Source organism: Cajanus cajan, chromosome 6 (genome assembly GCF_000230855.2).
Source record: "Cajanus cajan strain Asha chromosome 6, NIPB_CcT2T_4, whole genome shotgun sequence".
Lineage (NCBI taxonomy): Eukaryota > Viridiplantae > Streptophyta > Magnoliopsida > Fabales > Fabaceae > Cajanus > Cajanus cajan.
In genome coordinates this window covers 53,230,799-53,247,972 of record NC_138522.1, presented here as the reverse complement: position 1 = coordinate 53,247,972, position 17,174 = coordinate 53,230,799, and the positions used below count along the sequence as shown (strand labels likewise).

The 17,174-nt window shown below is 34.0% G+C and overlaps 3 protein-coding genes across 7 annotated transcripts; 1 reads left to right on the top strand and 2 right to left on the bottom strand.

The window, feature by feature from the left end:
• Nucleotides 1-1,359: 1,359 nt before the first annotated feature.
• Nucleotides 1,360-4,568, top strand: LOC109796868 (putative pectate lyase 12). The gene is made up of 4 exons (XM_020356700.3): nt 1,360-1,971; nt 2,290-2,750; nt 3,536-4,184; nt 4,283-4,568. Exons 1-4 carry the CDS (start codon nt 1,841-1,843, stop codon nt 4,437-4,439), a joined length of 1,398 nt encoding a protein of 465 aa, XP_020212289.1. The 5' UTR covers nt 1,360-1,840; the 3' UTR covers nt 4,440-4,568.
• A 219-nt stretch (nt 4,569-4,787) lies between these two features.
• On the bottom strand, nt 4,788-7,882 carry LOC109796869 (uncharacterized). The gene is made up of 4 exons (XM_020356701.3): nt 7,554-7,882; nt 7,356-7,466; nt 5,735-5,803; nt 4,788-5,055 (listed from the first exon to the last, which is right to left on the bottom strand). The coding sequence occupies exons 1-4, from the start codon at nt 7,698-7,700 to the stop codon at nt 5,005-5,007; spliced, it is 378 nt and encodes a 125-aa protein (XP_020212290.1). The 5' UTR covers nt 7,701-7,882; the 3' UTR covers nt 4,788-5,004.
• Nucleotides 7,883-8,739: 857 nt separating this feature from the next.
• On the bottom strand, nt 8,740-16,312 carry LOC109796087 (serine/threonine protein phosphatase 2A 57 kDa regulatory subunit B' beta isoform). 5 transcript variants are annotated; one of them, XR_003804015.2, is made up of 3 exons: nt 14,966-16,306; nt 9,662-10,077; nt 8,740-8,949 (listed from the first exon to the last, which is right to left on the bottom strand). XR_003804015.2 is itself a non-coding variant. In XM_029271025.2 (2 exons), exons 1-2 carry the CDS (start codon nt 16,046-16,048, stop codon nt 8,878-8,880), a joined length of 1,155 nt encoding a protein of 384 aa, XP_029126858.1. In that variant the 5' UTR covers nt 16,049-16,312; the 3' UTR covers nt 8,740-8,877. The 5 variants fall into 5 exon arrangements, 3 of the variants coding, with proteins under 3 accessions (XP_029126858.1, XP_029126857.1, XP_020211304.1); XR_003804014.2 differs by lacking the exon at nt 8,740-8,949 and adding an exon at nt 9,088-9,478; XM_029271025.2 differs by lacking the exon at nt 9,662-10,077 and having other exon boundaries at nt 14,966-16,312.
• Between the last annotated feature and the right edge of the window lie 862 nt (nt 16,313-17,174).

Below are 17,174 nucleotides of genomic sequence, written 5' to 3'. Positions count from 1 at the left end.
ATTTCATGTAATATAATATATGTAGATTATCAAGGTACCACCTTTGTTTCTATATATAAAACTCAGATACCTAATTCATCAATATTAAAAAGTTAGTTTATCTAGTTGATATATAACAATAAATTTGTCATGTTTTTATTTATTTATTTTCAAAATTATCCTTATACTACTTTTCTCTCTTAATTAATATGCACCTTCCTACTCACAATCAATTACTCCCTCCATTTTTTTCATTGTCTTTAAGGTTATGCACAAGAATTAAGACAATGATTGATATATTAGTTTTTTAAAGTATTTATTATATATTTTTCTGTTATATCCTTTGGGTGGTTGGAAAAGAAATAGGTATATTAGAAAATGAATAAACACATTGTTCAGTAAACAAACATTAATTATCAAGGGTAAAAATGAAAAAAAATTAATAAGTCATTGAGTTTAGAAAAGTGACAATGAAAAAAATAAAAAAAATATAACAAAAGGACTATAAAAAAAATGGAGGGAGTAAAATACGTATCCTATACTACTTCTATCATAATTAATGTTGTTTACTTTACAAATACATGTCTTTTAAGAAGCTTATAATTAATACATAATATTAAATTAAGAAAAAAATATTTTAATTAAGGATATTTTAGTTTAAAAATGATTAATACATCAAATATTATGAATTAAGTCTTATATGAAGAAACAAATAATTATTTTAAGATTGAATTGGATCTTATAAATAAGAATAAAAATAATAAAATTTTAATTATAATAAAAAAAATAACTCTTACAATATTTATGACATTATACTTTTGTTTTTTAAAAAAATATTTAAATGTATATCACTCCAACTCAACCATTAAAAATTTAGGATGATTATAGTTGTTGAAGAAAAAAACATGATGATAGTAAAACGTTAATGGATTATTTGGAAAGTAAGACAAACATTATCTGTTGTCTTCATTCAAAATTAGCGCCTTGTTACATGGATGCTCGAGCTTTTTAAGTTTAAGCATGCGAAAATGTCGTAACTAGTGCTGATACGTAGGTGTAGTATAGGTCAAAAAGTCAAAAGCCTAGTTCATCAACTGCAAGAACATTTTACATTTTCTAGCCAATCCCTTTATCTTGTGTTATTTCTTGGATGCATTCATGAACTCACGTTACTGGGTTAGGCTTTACATGTATGCAATTAAATAATGAATAAAACTGCCATATTGCAATTATAAACCTTGACTTTTCCCCCTCATTTGAACGTAGAATGTGTGTTAAAACGAGTGTGGTAGTAGAAATAAGAGAGATTGAAGTTCACTTTTTGTTTTGGCCATGAGGAATGATAGGGTCTGCGTAACCTTATTTGGAACAGTGAGAGTGTGTGTGTCTGCCTGTCCCGCAAACAAATTGAGAGACCATTTCCTCGAGAGCAGGGCGATTCCTTGACAATGCGCCACCCTTTCCTTTCTCCTTCTTTCTCTCTCTCTCTCTCTCTCTCTCTCAACCCTCACCCTTCCCTTTTTCTCCTTTTCCACAAATAAATTAATCAAAAGAACTTCTCTACAATCATTATTTTTAGCAGCACCGAACATCGTAAATACCACTCCCACACTCACTAAAACTAACACTCGTAGCTTTATTAGGACTCACAACAACGTATATTATACTATACTAACAATATGATTAATCCTACAAAAACAAAAAGATTATCCCCTGCTTCTGTTCACACTGAACCTCCTTCCTTCCTTATCATTCTAATCGCTCACTTCACTTTCTCCGCTTATTAATTGACCTAACCCAACACTGGCTAACACTTTTCGACAACTTGCCATGCCACAGTGAAGTGACTGAAACATCAACAATGCTCCAAACAACCTGCATTTTGCTGCTCTCAGTCCTCACCTCCTTTTCACCTCTTGCAACTGCAATGCTCAACCTAACTCTTCCCGGAGCACACCCAGACCCAGAAGCTGTTGCCCACGAAGTTCATAGGTATACATACACACACACACACACACTATATACTACATAGTCCCTTCATTATCATAACTTTTTTTTAGTATAGTCATGTAAGATTATTATGTACTCTCCACAAATATTTAAGTATTTAAAGTTGTAACAAAACTTAAACTTGAGACTACCGGTTAAATTATAACAATTTTGTGTCTGTCAGTTGATCTACGTGTTCATAGTTGATCTTAATGTAGTTCAGTTTCCTACATTGCATAACTTTAGAGTAGATCTGGACAAAAGGGTTGAGTTCTATTACGAGTAGTATCTTGTTTTGAGTGGTATTTTATTCTTGTGTAGGAAGGTTAATGCTTCGATTGCAAGAAGGGAAATGCTGGCAGTGTCAGAGAAAGACGAGTCATCGTGTTTAACGGGTAACCCCATCGATGATTGTTGGAAATGTGACCCAGATTGGCCCAATAACCGGCAGAGATTAGCAGACTGCGCCATTGGGTTTGGTCAGTATGCCAAGGGAGGGAAAGGTGGTGAGTTTTATGTTGTCACTGACTCCTCTGATGATGACCCTGTTAACCCAAGACCTGGCACGCTTAGATACGCAGTCATACAGAACGAGCCACTGTGGATCGTGTTCCCTAGTAACATGATGATTAAGCTCTCTCAAGAGCTTATTTTTAACAGCTATAAGACCATCGATGGACGCGGCGCTGATGTGCACATTGTCGGAGGAGGCTGCATTACTTTGCAGTATATAAGCAATGTTATCATACACAATATTCATATCCATCATTGTCATCCCTCAGGTCTGTTCTTTTCCTTAACATAATTTACCCCCATTGTGAATTCAATAAGAATAATTACACACAAATTAGAAGGTAGCCACTGCTTTTTTGTTGAGAAAGATGAATTAGTTTTTTTTTTCCTACTGTGGGGACATTGGTGGTCTATCCAATCCCCTTCTCACGGACCTAGTCCTTGAGGCTTGAAAATAAAAAAATAAAATAGAATAAAACTGTGCTTGGTTTGCGGAGAGATTTATATAGAAAAAATATATTTGGACACCTTATATATTATATATATGTATGACAGATATAATATGATAAACAGAGAAAATAAGAGAAAAATTAGTAAGTTGATATAGTGCATAATAAAATGGAATGTCTCTTATATATAAAGTTGAAAGTATTTCAAGATTAGTATATTTTATATTTAAACTAACTTTAAAAAAAGTAATTGTTTTAAACACTCACTCAAAACTTTCTTTCTTTATATCATGAGGTGAGAGACTAATTTGCCCTCAACATTGTTAGGTAGGGACTGAAAATAAGGATGACATCACTATTGGACGGGACAAGTTATTATAACATTCTTTTTCATAACCATATTTGAAAGAAAAAAAATTCAGTTCTAAATTTACATTCATGTGAGCAACAACATGAATGTTCTTGAATATCAGGGGTACTTGAATTCTTATATGTAAACCTATTTCCTACACTTATTTTTGTCATCCTAATTATAAAGATAGAATAGTAAGACACTAGCAATGCTCCTGAACGAAGAGTTAAGGATGTATTTGAATGGTTTGCAGGGAACACCAACGTTCGATCAAGTCCAGAGCACTACGGTTTTCGGACAGAATCAGACGGTGACGGGATTTCCATATTCGGGTCAAAGGACATATGGATTGACCACTGCACGCTATCACGGTGCAAGGATGGGCTCATAGACGCGGTGATGGGTTCCACCGGAATAACCATCTCCAACAACTTCCTCTCCCACCACAATGAGGTCATGCTCCTTGGCCACAGCGACGACTACCTCCCGGACTCAGGAATGCAGGTCACCATCGCCTTCAACCACTTCGGGGAGAAGCTCGTCCAGCGAATGCCGCGGTGCCGGAGGGGCTACATCCATGTGGTCAACAACGACTTCACTCAGTGGGAGATGTATGCCATTGGGGGCAGTGGTGAGCCCACCATTAACAGCCAGGGCAACCGCTACTACGCACCACAGAACCCCTTTGCCAAGGAGGTTACTAAGAGAGTTGACACACAACAGTCCAAGTGGAAGGGATGGAACTGGAGGTCTGAGGGTGATATTCTGCTCAATGGAGCTTTCTTTGTTGCTTCTGGGGAAGGACTTGAGGTTAAGTATGAGAAGGCATACAGCGTTGAGCCTAAGTCTGCTGATCGCATTACTTTTCTCACCATGTCCGCAGGTGTTCTTGGCAATGCTAGGTATGTTTTACTATATGAATGTTTGGATAAATTTCTCCAGAAACATTTATAAGAGAATAAAAAATAAACTTTGCTTATTTGGATGGATGAATGAACAGGGATAACAACCTTGGAATGTGGAGCAGAGGACCTGGGGATGATGCTCCCGATTCCAGCTTTGAATACACCGATGACATGTCCTTCACTGCAACGATGCTTCTGCCATCTTTTCTTCTCTTGTTCTCTTGCACAATACTGTTGACGGTTATTCTATGACAAAACTAACCATTTACTGATCTTGCGTCCGCAATGTAACGAGACGCTTTTGTTTCATTTCTCTTCATTGGAATGAAAATTGCCTGTCCTCAAGTCTATCAATGGATCAGGCAATCATTTAAGACAGTATATATTCTTTCTTCTTCATTTACCCTCTTTTCTTGATCTTGCCTTTTTGACTTCCTTAGCAGCCAAATTGCTGTTTTGCTCAAAATTCCATCACCTACGGAAGCTAGTTTACAACAAACTGTCACAAGCAAATTTGCAAGCACGTCTCAAATTTGAACTGCAAAACGCAGTATACGATGCAAGTAGACTATGTTATGTTTTTCTAAGTAAAGCAATGCATGGGGCTAAAAAGAAGAAATTTGATTCCCAGAAATAGTTTCCAATTGGAATTAAAGGGGGATGGGGGAGGAATGAGTACCGAACAAAACTATCTCACATTACAATTCTCTCTTACGTACAAAATGAGCCAAATGTTACAGTCACTCTGCATGTCTATGCTTTCATCCCTTAAAAAATTTCAAATAGTGGCTACTTCGTCTCTACACAGTCCATATTATCAACGCTCTATGAATGATTTGTTCATTAGTTCGACGGCGTCATCCATGAACTGCATCCACAAAAACAACTACATCAATCATAACAGCTCATCGCATATTTACAATTGAGTCTCACCTCAACATATCAACTTTAATATCAAAGAATAAACAGGAGAATTATAAATCTGTGATACAAACACGGGCAAGACAAATAAATCCAAACATAAACAACTTCAATGTTTAATATTAGAGTTATTTTACGTAATTTCAGTTTAACTAGCTCACGGGAAGTGGAAAGAATGCACCTAAACAGAATCTATGAATTTCTGGAGAAAAAAAAAAGACACTGTAGCCAAATTTCCAGGAAATAGTACCCACGTAGTCCGCATATATGCAAATTCTGCATTGAAGGTATACTGCATAAGAAAGCAATGTCACTCCATCTATTCCATCCCATCTCCCTCTAGTTGTTATCACATGGTGCAATACAAATCAATTATAGTTTAAATTTTAAGAAGTATAAGGGCACATACATTTGGCTAGTATTAGCAACATTGTTTTGTTCCTGATTCTTTCAGCAAATTGAAGCATAAAAGTATTGAATTTGAATTTGCTATTTGGATGCAGTAATCGGTTGACAAATATGCAAGTAAATCTATATGAAATAATCTACATTTCAGGAAGTGCCAGTTTTTTCCTTGCATGCATGAAAAACTTAGAATAATAATAAATAAATAAAAAGGCATTTACCTTTCCAAGCAACTTAAGTTCTCGCCCAACGGGTTCCAAAAACTTCAGGTCAACATGGATTGGCCACACCTGTCCAGACAAGAAAGCAAAAAATTACACAAAATCCCTTCTATTTCTTAAACTGTTAAACACTAAACAAAATCCTCTTTGGAGACACTACTAAAGACAGGCAATCAGGTTTTCCAACAAATATTGATCATTAGCAAAATCAATGAATATTTCGCACCAATAATATGGTTACCCAATAAATACAAAATCCTTTCTATTTTATATACATTACAACTCAATACCTCTTCAATATCAAAATTTCGAAATTATTAATATTTAAATGATAAAAATTTTAAGATAACATTAAAATAATAGGAGAAAATAAATAACAAAAAATATTATTAATAACAAAATTATCAGTAACAATTATCTAAGAGAGCAAAAGTTTGGTAAATACCCACAAGGCTTAATGGCATGAATGTGAGGGCACATGCCAAGGCCAACTAAAATGAAATGGTTAAATTCAATCCAAGCTAACAAAGACAAGTACGATTATATTCTGAATAAAAAAACTGCAGGAAATAAATTTTGGCATCTGCACAAACAGACAGATTAATAATACTGACTAGATTAATACTCCATAACACATTTTGTTTTTCACTGATGTTTATGAAAATTGGTTTTGAAAGAAATGGAAGAGAAGCACTCTGGTTTCACTTCCGAGACAGATTTGAAACAGGAGTATACTTTCCTTTGTGATACTAATTAATGGCATCCTTTGATAAGACAAGTCAAAATAAAATGTAGCAGGAATTATGGTGTTTATAGAGATGAGTTTTTGTGTGATGGTATTTTTTCAATCATAAAGGTAATTAATTATCAATGTCGTAACAAATTTGAAAATATGAAAAGAAAAGCTAAGATTGATAACATAGAAGAATATGCCACATGTGGAGCAAGCACCATAAAGCGATTGAAAGGACAAATGGGAAAACAAAATTTGTACAGCATATTCCGAATATCCGAGCATATGCATCAATGTTATAAATACTGTGGTGTAGCTCACAAGTTCAGCACCCTAAACAAAAGTCAAACTCGCTTATGAAATAGAAAACAACCAAACCAAATCAAAGAGTTATGAGTTCAAAAACTCAAAGAAGAGCATCAACTGAGCGGCTATTTAGATTGAAGAATAATTTCAATAGTCGAGATTTTGGGGCCAAATACTTGCTCGACTTGGACCCCAATGTTAATATATCAGCAGTAAAAACCAGTCAAAGATTTTGCTAGGCGACGAGCATGTATCCCTTAGTGACTGAGAGCCCTTCTCATAGGTTTGCAGAGACTAGTTAGTTTCAAATGCAAAGCTCGAACTTCCAATTTGCAATCAAGATATTTCCAGATACAAAATTCAATTACACGGGGGACCCTTTACAAATTAAAACCTAGTGTGAAAATTTGTTATTTCAATTTTTTTATGTCCTTTGTAAAAGGAGTGATGCTAAATCCCCCTAAACAATCAGCAATAAGGTTAAAATAACAGAAAGTGATAAGAACCCAAAAAGCACTTAACTAACATAATTTGAGTTGTAATAGAAAAATGGAAGAGCGAGAAGAAGAGGAGGAGGAGAACCTGAAGGCCAAGTAATTTGAGGGGCACCTTCTGGCCAGGTACGATGCAGTCAGGACCAGCCGCTTCCACTATGGCCTCATCGCCCAATCCATTTCCAATAGGGTCCGGATGCTGAGAAATGAAATCCCAAAATATGAATATAAAGTTAATGAAACACAAGAGAATGCAAAGATGAAAGGTAGAGAGAGAGAGAGAGACCCTCATAACGGAAACGGCGTAATCGGATAGGGGTGAGTGGGAAACGCGAAGAAGTGGAGAGTGGTGAATTTTGGGGAAAGGTTTCAAGGAAGAAGATGATGCTCTCCATGGAACATCCTTCTGAAACGAACCTCCTTTTTTCGACATTAGTATTAGTAATCTACTTCAACCTTAACTCTTCTCTTCCTCCTCTTCAAACATGCGATAAATGACGCTCTCAGAGACACAAATATTGGATTTTCTTAAAATCTCTTTTTAATTCTTTTTTTTTTGGCATAACCTAATAAACGCCATATCAGGTCATCAACCACGAATTGTTAGTTACGGTTCGATGAACAAAAAAATCCATTTTTTATTTATATAATTCTATCACCAATCTTTTTTTTTTTTTTTTTTTTTCCTGAGATTGTCATTTTCTTAACATTTCGTGAGTAAGTTTAATGTTATATCATGCGAACTAACTCGTGTTTCGTAAAATCAATAATTCACAAAAATAAAATAACTTTATGTCAATTTAATCGGTTTTATTTTCACTTTAAACCTAATAATAAATGAGTTAATATGAATTAGTCATCTATACAATTAAATTTAAAAAATAAATTTAAAAATTAAATTGTATATTTAAAACAATACTAAAAATGAATAAGAAAAAACAATCCTAAATTTTTTTTTGCAAAAAATAACCCAACTATTATAATTCAGTTATCAAATTAAAAATTGTTGGTTGATTTTTATTTTGCATGAATCGTATCTTATTCTAATATAATGTTTAAAAAAAATACACAATACTAAGAATTAAATTGCTACATATTTATTTATTATTCTAAGGTGAGAATTCTCGAGATAATTCTAGATTCACGCCTCTTAACACATAAATCCAATACTTAATCATTGTCTAGATATAGAAAATACAGAACACTATAAATGTTAGTATATATAGCATTCCCGTATGTATAAGTCAAATCATCCACATCCATTGCCACTAGAATTTATTGAGATTTGCAGTAAAATTTAATAAATGTTTTATCGGAACTTTTTATTCTTAAAAATTGCGGTTTAAATAAATTAATACTTTTCAAAATAATATTAAAACTATTTGATATTTTAAACTTTTTTTTTAAATATTCTAAACTGTAAAACTAATAATTTTAAATATTCTTGTAAGTTGAAGTTTCTTCGATTAACATTTTTCAATTATTTTATTATTATTATTTTTAAAAGTTTAATTAAATTATATATTCAACCCGATTACTCACCTTTAATAAAAAGTCAAGTAAAAATTATCTAATATAGGAGTTATTTGTATGGTTGTTAGGAGCAAGAGTCAGTTCTTCCCTGTGTCAATGTGCGCATCATTGGAGTAGGTTCTCTGAGAACACCATTGCAATATACTGACCTGACAATCATATATAAAAATCATGTTCTTTGTAGCACAAAGCATGAGCTAAAAAGGGAGAAAATACCAAACTGAAACAGAAAAATCAACTATAATGAGAAATAAACAGGGCGACCAACAGGAAAATACCAAATCGAATAATGAAACAAGTTTTACTGTTTCCTATACTAAAATAGTACTCAATTTATCAGATTTTCCAGATTGTGCACCGTTACAATGTTTCTTTGCACCATTTGTGAAATGCTAGAAATTGTGCCTCTAATAACCAGATTATATGTAAGTCACCAGCCCTTTTACATCATACGTACATAACTGTCTAAGAAACAAGGATATTCAATACAACCTCATACAAGGGCGACGTGACGTCCCAAAACTTAGTACCAAACCAAACCTGCCCTAGTTTTACTATAAAATGCTCCCAACCAGGTGCAAATCAAGCACAAAATAGAGGCACTACTTCTCTTGTACCATCAACAAAAAGGGCACTAGAGTTTGTTTCCAGAAGGGAAAAAAGAATCCGTATTTCTCTCTGTAAAAAAAATACAAGAAAGTATTTCATTAAACATTCTTAATCTGCAGACATTGCTAACAATGTCCAACTGATTATCCAACTGCACTTTTAAGTTACATTAATCACTGCTTTCTTCAACTTGCTGATTATCCAACTGAGAAAATAGAGAGGAAAAAGAAATTAAGTGGGAAAGAAAGAAACCAATAAATAATGGCACCAAAATGGCGTGGAGCACATATAATCCACCTATCCAATCCACACTCCCAATAGTAATTTGACTAAGCTGTGACCATATCTGCCCCATTCTGCGCAGCCGCATCTGCCAACCTCTTCCAATTCAATTCCCGCTGCTCTTCTAATTCTTTTGCTTTAGCCTCCCTCTCTGCATATTGTCTCTGACACTCTTCAAACAATTCTGCATCCATTTCTTGGAACATTTTCCGAACGTTCACAGTCAGTCCGTGAACAGCCCGATTCCAATGAGACTGGATATTTTTCTCCAATGCTTCAAATATTATGGGTAATACTACAGTCCTGTTTTGTGCAATTAAGCTGACAATGTGCTCATTATTCCATAAAAATAAAGCTCGTTCTGCAACCTGCATTGCAAGGTGTGCCTAAGCATACACTTTTAAAAGATGATCTAAAACTAATTACATCAACAGAAAAGACAATTCCAAGCGATCAGGATTCTCACTCCCGTATTTTGTTTATGGCTTGAAAGATAAGATTTGTAAAGATAATCAATCAGTTCAAAAAATTAAATAAATAAAAAATGAACCTGTAGACTATTTTAATGAAAGAATTATACAAATATCACCTTAAGTATCCTTTTAAGGTGAGAAACCTACATCCTAGCAAATGTACACTATTTTAATTTCCTCAAGCATTAAATTTTTGTGATCAAGACCCTAAAACCTTCAAGTTTCTCTCTTCTGATGAGCTTTAAGCTCAAATTATCATCAATGACCAAGACAACATTTGGAAATTGGAATCTTGACCTCAAACATCAAGTGCTTGAAATATTAAAATAGGAGAACCATGTCACTCCCTCCATGTCTTGATTTTTACAAAGTAAATAATAATAAACACCCCATGATTTTCTGCTAGCTTTCTGTGTAACTTTGATTATTGCCAAGCTGCAGTACCAATATGACATGAAAGGCATATCCATAGAAATGCTATTCAATCAAATTCTCTCTCCCTGAGCATTCTGCAGGCATTTAGAAGTCTAAAAAAGTGTATCAATTCACTTAATTGAAAATAATTTTTCCACTGGACATGTGAAACAAAAATATTTCAAGTCTGCGCAAGATTTGGACTCGAGAAATCAAAATACACTAATGGTTTGAGTTAAGACACGTAAAAGAGACTTGTGAGCTTTAATTGGTATATGCTCTTTCTTCTCTTTTTCTTAGGATTTACGTGTTCAGAGCTTATTTGATTAGTTTTCTTGTTTTATTATCACATGATATAATTTAATTATAATTACAAAAATGTTACATTGTTTTCAACAAATTAAGGAAATGGTGAAAATTGAAAATAACACACAAAAAGGCTTGTTTGGTTTTTTAAAAATCTGTTCTGTTTTTTTTTTGTTTTTACTTTTAATTACAAAAAATGACACCTTGTTTGCACTTGTTTCTTTATTTTCAAAGGTTTGTATAGGAAATGGTAAAAACAATAAAAAAAATTGTTTTCACTGTTTTCTACACAACCTTTAAAAATGAAAATAAAATGAAAGCAAACTGATATTTTTTAAATAAGAAATAAAATAAAATAAAAAATTCTCTCAAAGTAAACAACCCCTTAGGTTTTTCTTTCGTTTATTTCTTTAATATATTTCTAATTTTACCAAATAAGAACAAGTTAATGTCTAAAGAACCAATGTTCCTCACATGGTGCAAACTTAAATTGAAGTATTGAACACACCTTAATACCATTCACATTAATAAAAATTATAGTAAACTTTTAGAACCTAGAAAGTTTTCCAAGACAAAATTCTACATCAATAACTTTTCAACTGCAGACAGGTCACAGGATGCAATGCACTAAAAGTATGATATGCACATAAAAACAAATGCTGATACTGCTGCTTAATGATCTCAATGAGAAAGAGAAGTGCACAAAATTTTAAGCCAAGAGGTTAACTCAATATATAATGTAAGAATTTTGAACAGACACCTATTAAAGTTTTTACTCAAAGCATGATAATACACTAACATTGTGGCTAAAATGCAAAGAACCAGCCTCAACTCATCTCCAGCATATAAGGGGTTATAATTCACTAAAAGGAAGGAAAGAAAGTCAATTGAGCAAGAGTTTACTGGAGCTTTGACTAAATAAGTGTACCCTTGGGTAAATTTCTCTCAATTTTATGAGTTTTGAGGTCTGAATAATCGCATTTCATGTTATGCTTTGACACTCTGACAATTTTGGTAATTAACAAAATTTGAGGATATTTGCCAAATGCCAAGAGTTTTAAGTGGGCTGCAGAGGGTCAAAGTTAAAGCAAATGTTATTTGCATTTACACCAAAAACAATATTGCCAACCAAGTATTTATAAGAAACCAAGAGACAATAGTTTAAAAATTCAATATAATGTTAGTAGGATGAAAACACATGGTTGGAAAAGTTAACAAATTTACAAACAGCGGTACCTTTTCGAAAACAAGGTAAATGAAGAGAAAAATGAGTTTAAAGGGTAATTTGTGCTTTTTACACCCACATTTATTGGCTTGATTATCACGACCTCCTGAGTTAAGAAATTATGTATTTTACCTTGGTTTAACAACATAAATTACAATGGGCTACTAACAATTCAAATCATATATTGAATTTGATAGTTTGGCAGTTACATACAAATTATATGATTCATGGGCTTAAAATAAATTATCTGATAAGTCAGTTCACGTCACATTTTCTTTTTTGGGTATGTTTGGAAAAACTGTGAAAATTAAATTATTTCAATAATCAATTATTGCTATAATCGATTATAATCAAAATAAAATTTGGTCTGGGTAAGTTAACCAAAAAGTGATTTTAAGATGTATAATTTCATTTGAATTCAACAAAAAAATCAGTTTTTATGTAGTTAATCAGCTTAAAATGAAAAAAGCTGATGAAAAATAATTATATAAGTTTCAAATTTTCAGGTTCATGAAAACAACTTATTTTTCAACAAAAAAAGTTGTTTACAAATTTTAGTTGTCCCAATCACAGTTTTTTTTTTTTTTTTGCAACCAGCTTTTATCCCAAAAAACAGCCGAATTTGAAGATTTTAATCTCTCCCAAACCCAAACATCCTTTACGCGTCCAAATTTTTCCATCAAGCATTCTGATTCAAGTGCTAGAATTCTATTTGCTTCCCAAACTTGGAAGTGAAGGCATTCACATATTGAACAATTAGCAGATGGGTTTAAAGTTTCAGCAAAATCCATCATTAAATATCTGCTATAATTCTTTTGCTTAAAAGTTAAGTAAATCAGGTGCTACATTTCCTTCTCTAGTGCAGACCTTTAGTAGCATGACAAATATTCACATATATTAGCCTCGTTATATATCAAGCTTTCTAAAATTGAAAAGTAAATATAGGAATTTTATGTGTGTGCTTGTGGGGACTTGATGAAGATGTTAGGTGATGCCAGGCAGCTTACACATACAGATTATTATCTATTGAAATATTCCCCATTTCCCTTCGCTTGAGGAAGAAATAGTGGTTATAAATGATGACACACTACGAAAGCTTTTCCCAAAAAACAATTTTAATAAAGAATTTTGGGTAAAATGATTTTGGTCCCTCAGAATTACAGTCTCAATAAAATTTTAATGTTTTCAGTCCCTACATTTACCAAAAGTGACGTGGATTTAGTCTCTCATCATAGACTTAAAAACATGGGTTTATATGTTAAAATGCAGTGACTAAAAATGTATTAAATATTTTTAGACTTAAACCGAGTTTTGAGGGACCAAAAATACATTTTTCCCAAGAGCCTTTTTCCCCCCATCCCATTCACCATATGACCTGCATGCAACTCTCATTTGATCAAAGTTAACACCAGTTTGGATACGAGTTGGCCCACAATTTTAGGGAAATGTATTCAATTTTGTACATCACAAAGAACATTGCACAGGACCCAATAAATTAGAAGAGCAAATGCAATTCTTAAAACATCATAATATGAACCTCACCAAAATAAAAATAATAGCAACAACAACAAAAATCTATAACTCAAGATTTCTTAAATAATGTACAAGTCAAATCACAAACTTCACTATCACAGTTCTTAAACAAAATTTACCGCAATCACAGTATAAGCCATTAACCACAAATTTTTTTCCTAAACTGTGGTTTTTAAGCACCGCTAACTCTCCCAAATTGTCTCAATTTGTCACTGTCAATTATGTTACCGGCAATCTAAGGGACTAAAATAAGACTTTTAAATTATAAAGATTAAAAAAATCAATTATAAATTTGAGGGACCAAAAGCAAATTCATCCTAAATTTGAGGGACTAAAACATATTTAAGCCAATAGTTAAATAGTGGTTATCAGTTGAACTTCCTTTGCCAGTTCAACACTAAGATTTCAAGCAAAACAAAAATGAATTTAGAACCTCAGTATGCAAGAAAAGATATGCATGTTCTTGAATTTGGGTTGAGCCTACTTCTACCTCAAAAGCTAGTTCATTAGATGAAGATTGTCGAAACCTTTATAAGCCCTACTTTGGCCATATCTATATTTAAGGAGGGATCTCAATATGCCTCCCTCATATTCAAGATTGGACATCTGTGACATGGACATTATAGGATTGATACTTTTTATTGAACCAGGAAAGCCACAAGGCCAGTTAGGACTGATTTTTCATGTAGCAAAAGGAAAGCTATGGGGCTAGGCAGATTTTTGGACAGTTTTACCCGTTTAGAATTTCTAACATCCAAGACCATCTTGAATTTGAGTTGGATACTTGGGTCTAACTCAACCCCAAAAGCAAATTCATGACATGAGGATTGTCCAAGCCTTTTATAAGCTCTACTTTGGTCATATCTATAATTGATGTGAGATTTCAAACAATTTGAATACCTATTTTAGCATTTCTACATGTTAGGGTAGAAGCCAAGTAAGTCATATAGACTACGTAGATACAAAATGCTTTTGTTCATTTTTTCTTTTTTCATCAACCATTACATTAAAAAATGCAAATTGCAAAACTAAAACTGAACCATCCCCAAAAGTAACTAGGGGGAAAAATGGATTCAGTAATCACAGTATAGTTTAGGACCTAAAGGATGTGTCAGATTAGTATACTAACTAGTACATAGGTAGCTGAACATTATACTATTACTATCCTTATTATACAGGCCAGATTAGATGTATCTTTATAAAGAAACAGTTCAACAAGAAGCATTGCAAACTCACAACCCAATTACTCAAAGAAAAGAAAATGTTAAAAAAGTAGCTTGCATTAATTCTACAAAAATTGATTAAAAACAATTTTGCACTAACCTGAAAGTGAGAACTATTGAGGCAGCGGGCAACCTGTCTAAAAAGAGGGACCATGCAGCGTTGGAATTCCGCCGCCTGCGTGGCCTCCAGCACCTCCTCGAGTTCCCCAAGGAAGAGAACCTCCTTCTGGCAATTAGTCAAAGGCCAATACTTTATCAACCCCCTAATCACCGTATCCGCCAGCTTGAAATCCTTCTCCACAAACTGCGCAATGCAATACGACAACTGCTGGTGGTACACAGCCACGGGCTTGGGCTTATGCAGAGGCAGAAGCGCCCTGGCAAGAAACAACTTATGCTCCTCCTTCATCGGCAGAGCAAACCCATTAATAATGCTCCCCAGAATCTCCAGAAGCTCCCCAATACCACTATGCCTCTCAGTCTCATATATAAACCGAAAAAATATGTTGTTAATGGCCTTCCTAATGAAGGGGCGATGAACCATGAATTTCCCGTACACACGGTGCAATATGGTTTTCAGATATTCACGTTCACGAGGGTCCTCAGAGTCGAACAAATCAAGTAATTTGAGTACAAAGGAATGATCGATATACCGTTTCGCAACCTTTGTGTCAGTGTCGGAGGAAACGACGTATCTGAGGAGAAGCTCGTAGACAAGCTGCAAGTGCGGCCAAGCCGGCTCGAGGCACGGCTCCTCCTCCTCCGGATCGGTGGCTTCCTGGCCGGTGTTCTCGTGCGACGCCGGCGGGAGGCACCGGAAAATGTTCGCCGACACCATCTTGATCATCTCCTCCTGGCAAGTCTCCGTGATCTTGCCGGAGCCCGATTGGATGAAATCCACCAGCTCCATCAGCGTCTGCCGCTTGATTTCCTTCTCGCGCACGGATTTCAGCGTGTCCGAGAAGTCCAACACGTGGCAGCATATCTGGAGCTTCCGGATGAAGAGGCTCTGCCGCTCCGACACCGCCGCGTCGCGGAGCGGCGGCAGCGGCTCTATGGTCCCCGAGGGCGGCGGCACTGTGACGGGCGGGGCGGGGGCGGCGGGCGGCGTGGGGCCGAAGGCGGAGGCGTCCTCCGGCTTGGAGGGCTTCTTCTGGCCTCCCTTCATGATTCGCTTGAACATTTTATTTTTCTAGTTTGCGATATTCGGAAACCCTAACCCTAGGGAAGCGCGGTGTTGGTCTTCCTAATCCGCGGATGGCGAGGGTTGGACTTTCGCATCCCAACGAGCGATCTGAATGGCGGTGGCTGATTGGTCGGAGGGAGAGAGCGTGAGAGTGAGTGAGTGAGGGACAATCAATGACAATGATAATTAATTCAGGTTTGGAAAAAGTGAGGGATTATAGATTACGAACCTTAATCAATTTTATAAACAACCACTCTTTCCATATTCAGACCCATTTCTCCGTTTTTAATCATCTTATTAATTGCATTTTTAAATAATTCAACCCTTGCAAATTGCAATCTTTTTTTTTTACTCTATGCTTCCTACAACCTACACTACATTTATTTTATTTTTTTTCATTAAACACGTTCCTTTAAATAATGTCTTAGTCCAAAATATTTACATTAACCTAACCATAGAAAATAAACTCCTTAAAATTTCGGCTATTAATGAGACGGGAAGAATTAATAATAATAATAATGGGTTAAGAACAGTTGATAGTAGAATTACTATAATATCAATTAGCTGAAGAAAAAAAACACCACGTGTTGGTGTTGCCTGCATTATATTAAAAATAAATAAATTATATTTTAAGTTTTTTTTTTTTTTTTTTTTTTTTTTATATTCATTTTATCATCTAGTCTTTAAAATGTTCATTTCATTCATTTATCTCTTAAGTTTGGATTAATTTAGTTCTTTTGAATTTTTTAGTTAATTTAAAATTTAAAACTTATCTTATAAAATTTATTTGTATAAAAATTATTAAATACAATTAAAGTTTAAATCAAAATTGTTATATAAACATGATGAAAATCAAATTTTTTAAATAATATTTATTTTTTATTATTTATGGAATATATTTTTCACATGAATGATAAAATTATATTTAAATGATGATTTACAAATAATCTATATTATCTTTTATTAACTTTCAAAAAAAATTATATTTATACTTTTTTATTATATATTAATATTTTTATTTATAAGTCCTGTACGCTCTTTCAAGAATCATGATGCAATCCATCAGCAAATTAAATGCTTGGTCTTTTTAATACAACTCATGCCCCCACGTTTTGTGTTTAGT

What these genes read in the sequence shown, in the direction of transcription:
- LOC109796869 (XM_020356701.3), bottom strand. Translation starts at nt 7,700, where the DNA reads ATGTCGAAAAAAGGAGGTTCGTTTCAGAAGGATGTTCCATGGAGAGCA. An exon ending in TCAAATTACTTGGCCTTCAG is followed by an intron (nt 5,804 to 7,355) that starts GTTCTCCTCCTC and finishes TTGTCTGGACAG; the next exon opens with GTGTGGCCAATCCATGTTGA. An exon ending in AACTTAAGTTGCTTGGAAAG is followed by an intron (nt 5,056 to 5,734) that starts GTAAATGCCTTT and finishes TTGTGGATGCAG; the next exon opens with TTCATGGATGACGCCGTCGA.
- LOC109796868 (XM_020356700.3), top strand. Translation starts at nt 1,841, where the DNA reads ATGCTCCAAACAACCTGCATTTTGCTGCTCTCAGTCCTCACCTCCTTT. An exon ending in GTTGCCCACGAAGTTCATAG is followed by an intron (nt 1,972 to 2,289) that starts GTATACATACAC and finishes ATTCTTGTGTAG; the next exon opens with GAAGGTTAATGCTTCGATTG. An exon ending in GGTGTTCTTGGCAATGCTAG is followed by an intron (nt 4,185 to 4,282) that starts GTATGTTTTACT and finishes ATGAATGAACAG; the next exon opens with GGATAACAACCTTGGAATGT.
- LOC109796087 (XM_029271024.2), bottom strand. Translation starts at nt 16,048, where the DNA reads ATGTTCAAGCGAATCATGAAGGGAGGCCAGAAGAAGCCCTCCAAGCCG. An exon ending in TCAATAGTTCTCACTTTCAG is followed by an intron (nt 10,078 to 14,965) that starts GTTAGTGCAAAA and finishes GTGTATGCTTAG; the next exon opens with GCACACCTTGCAATGCAGGT.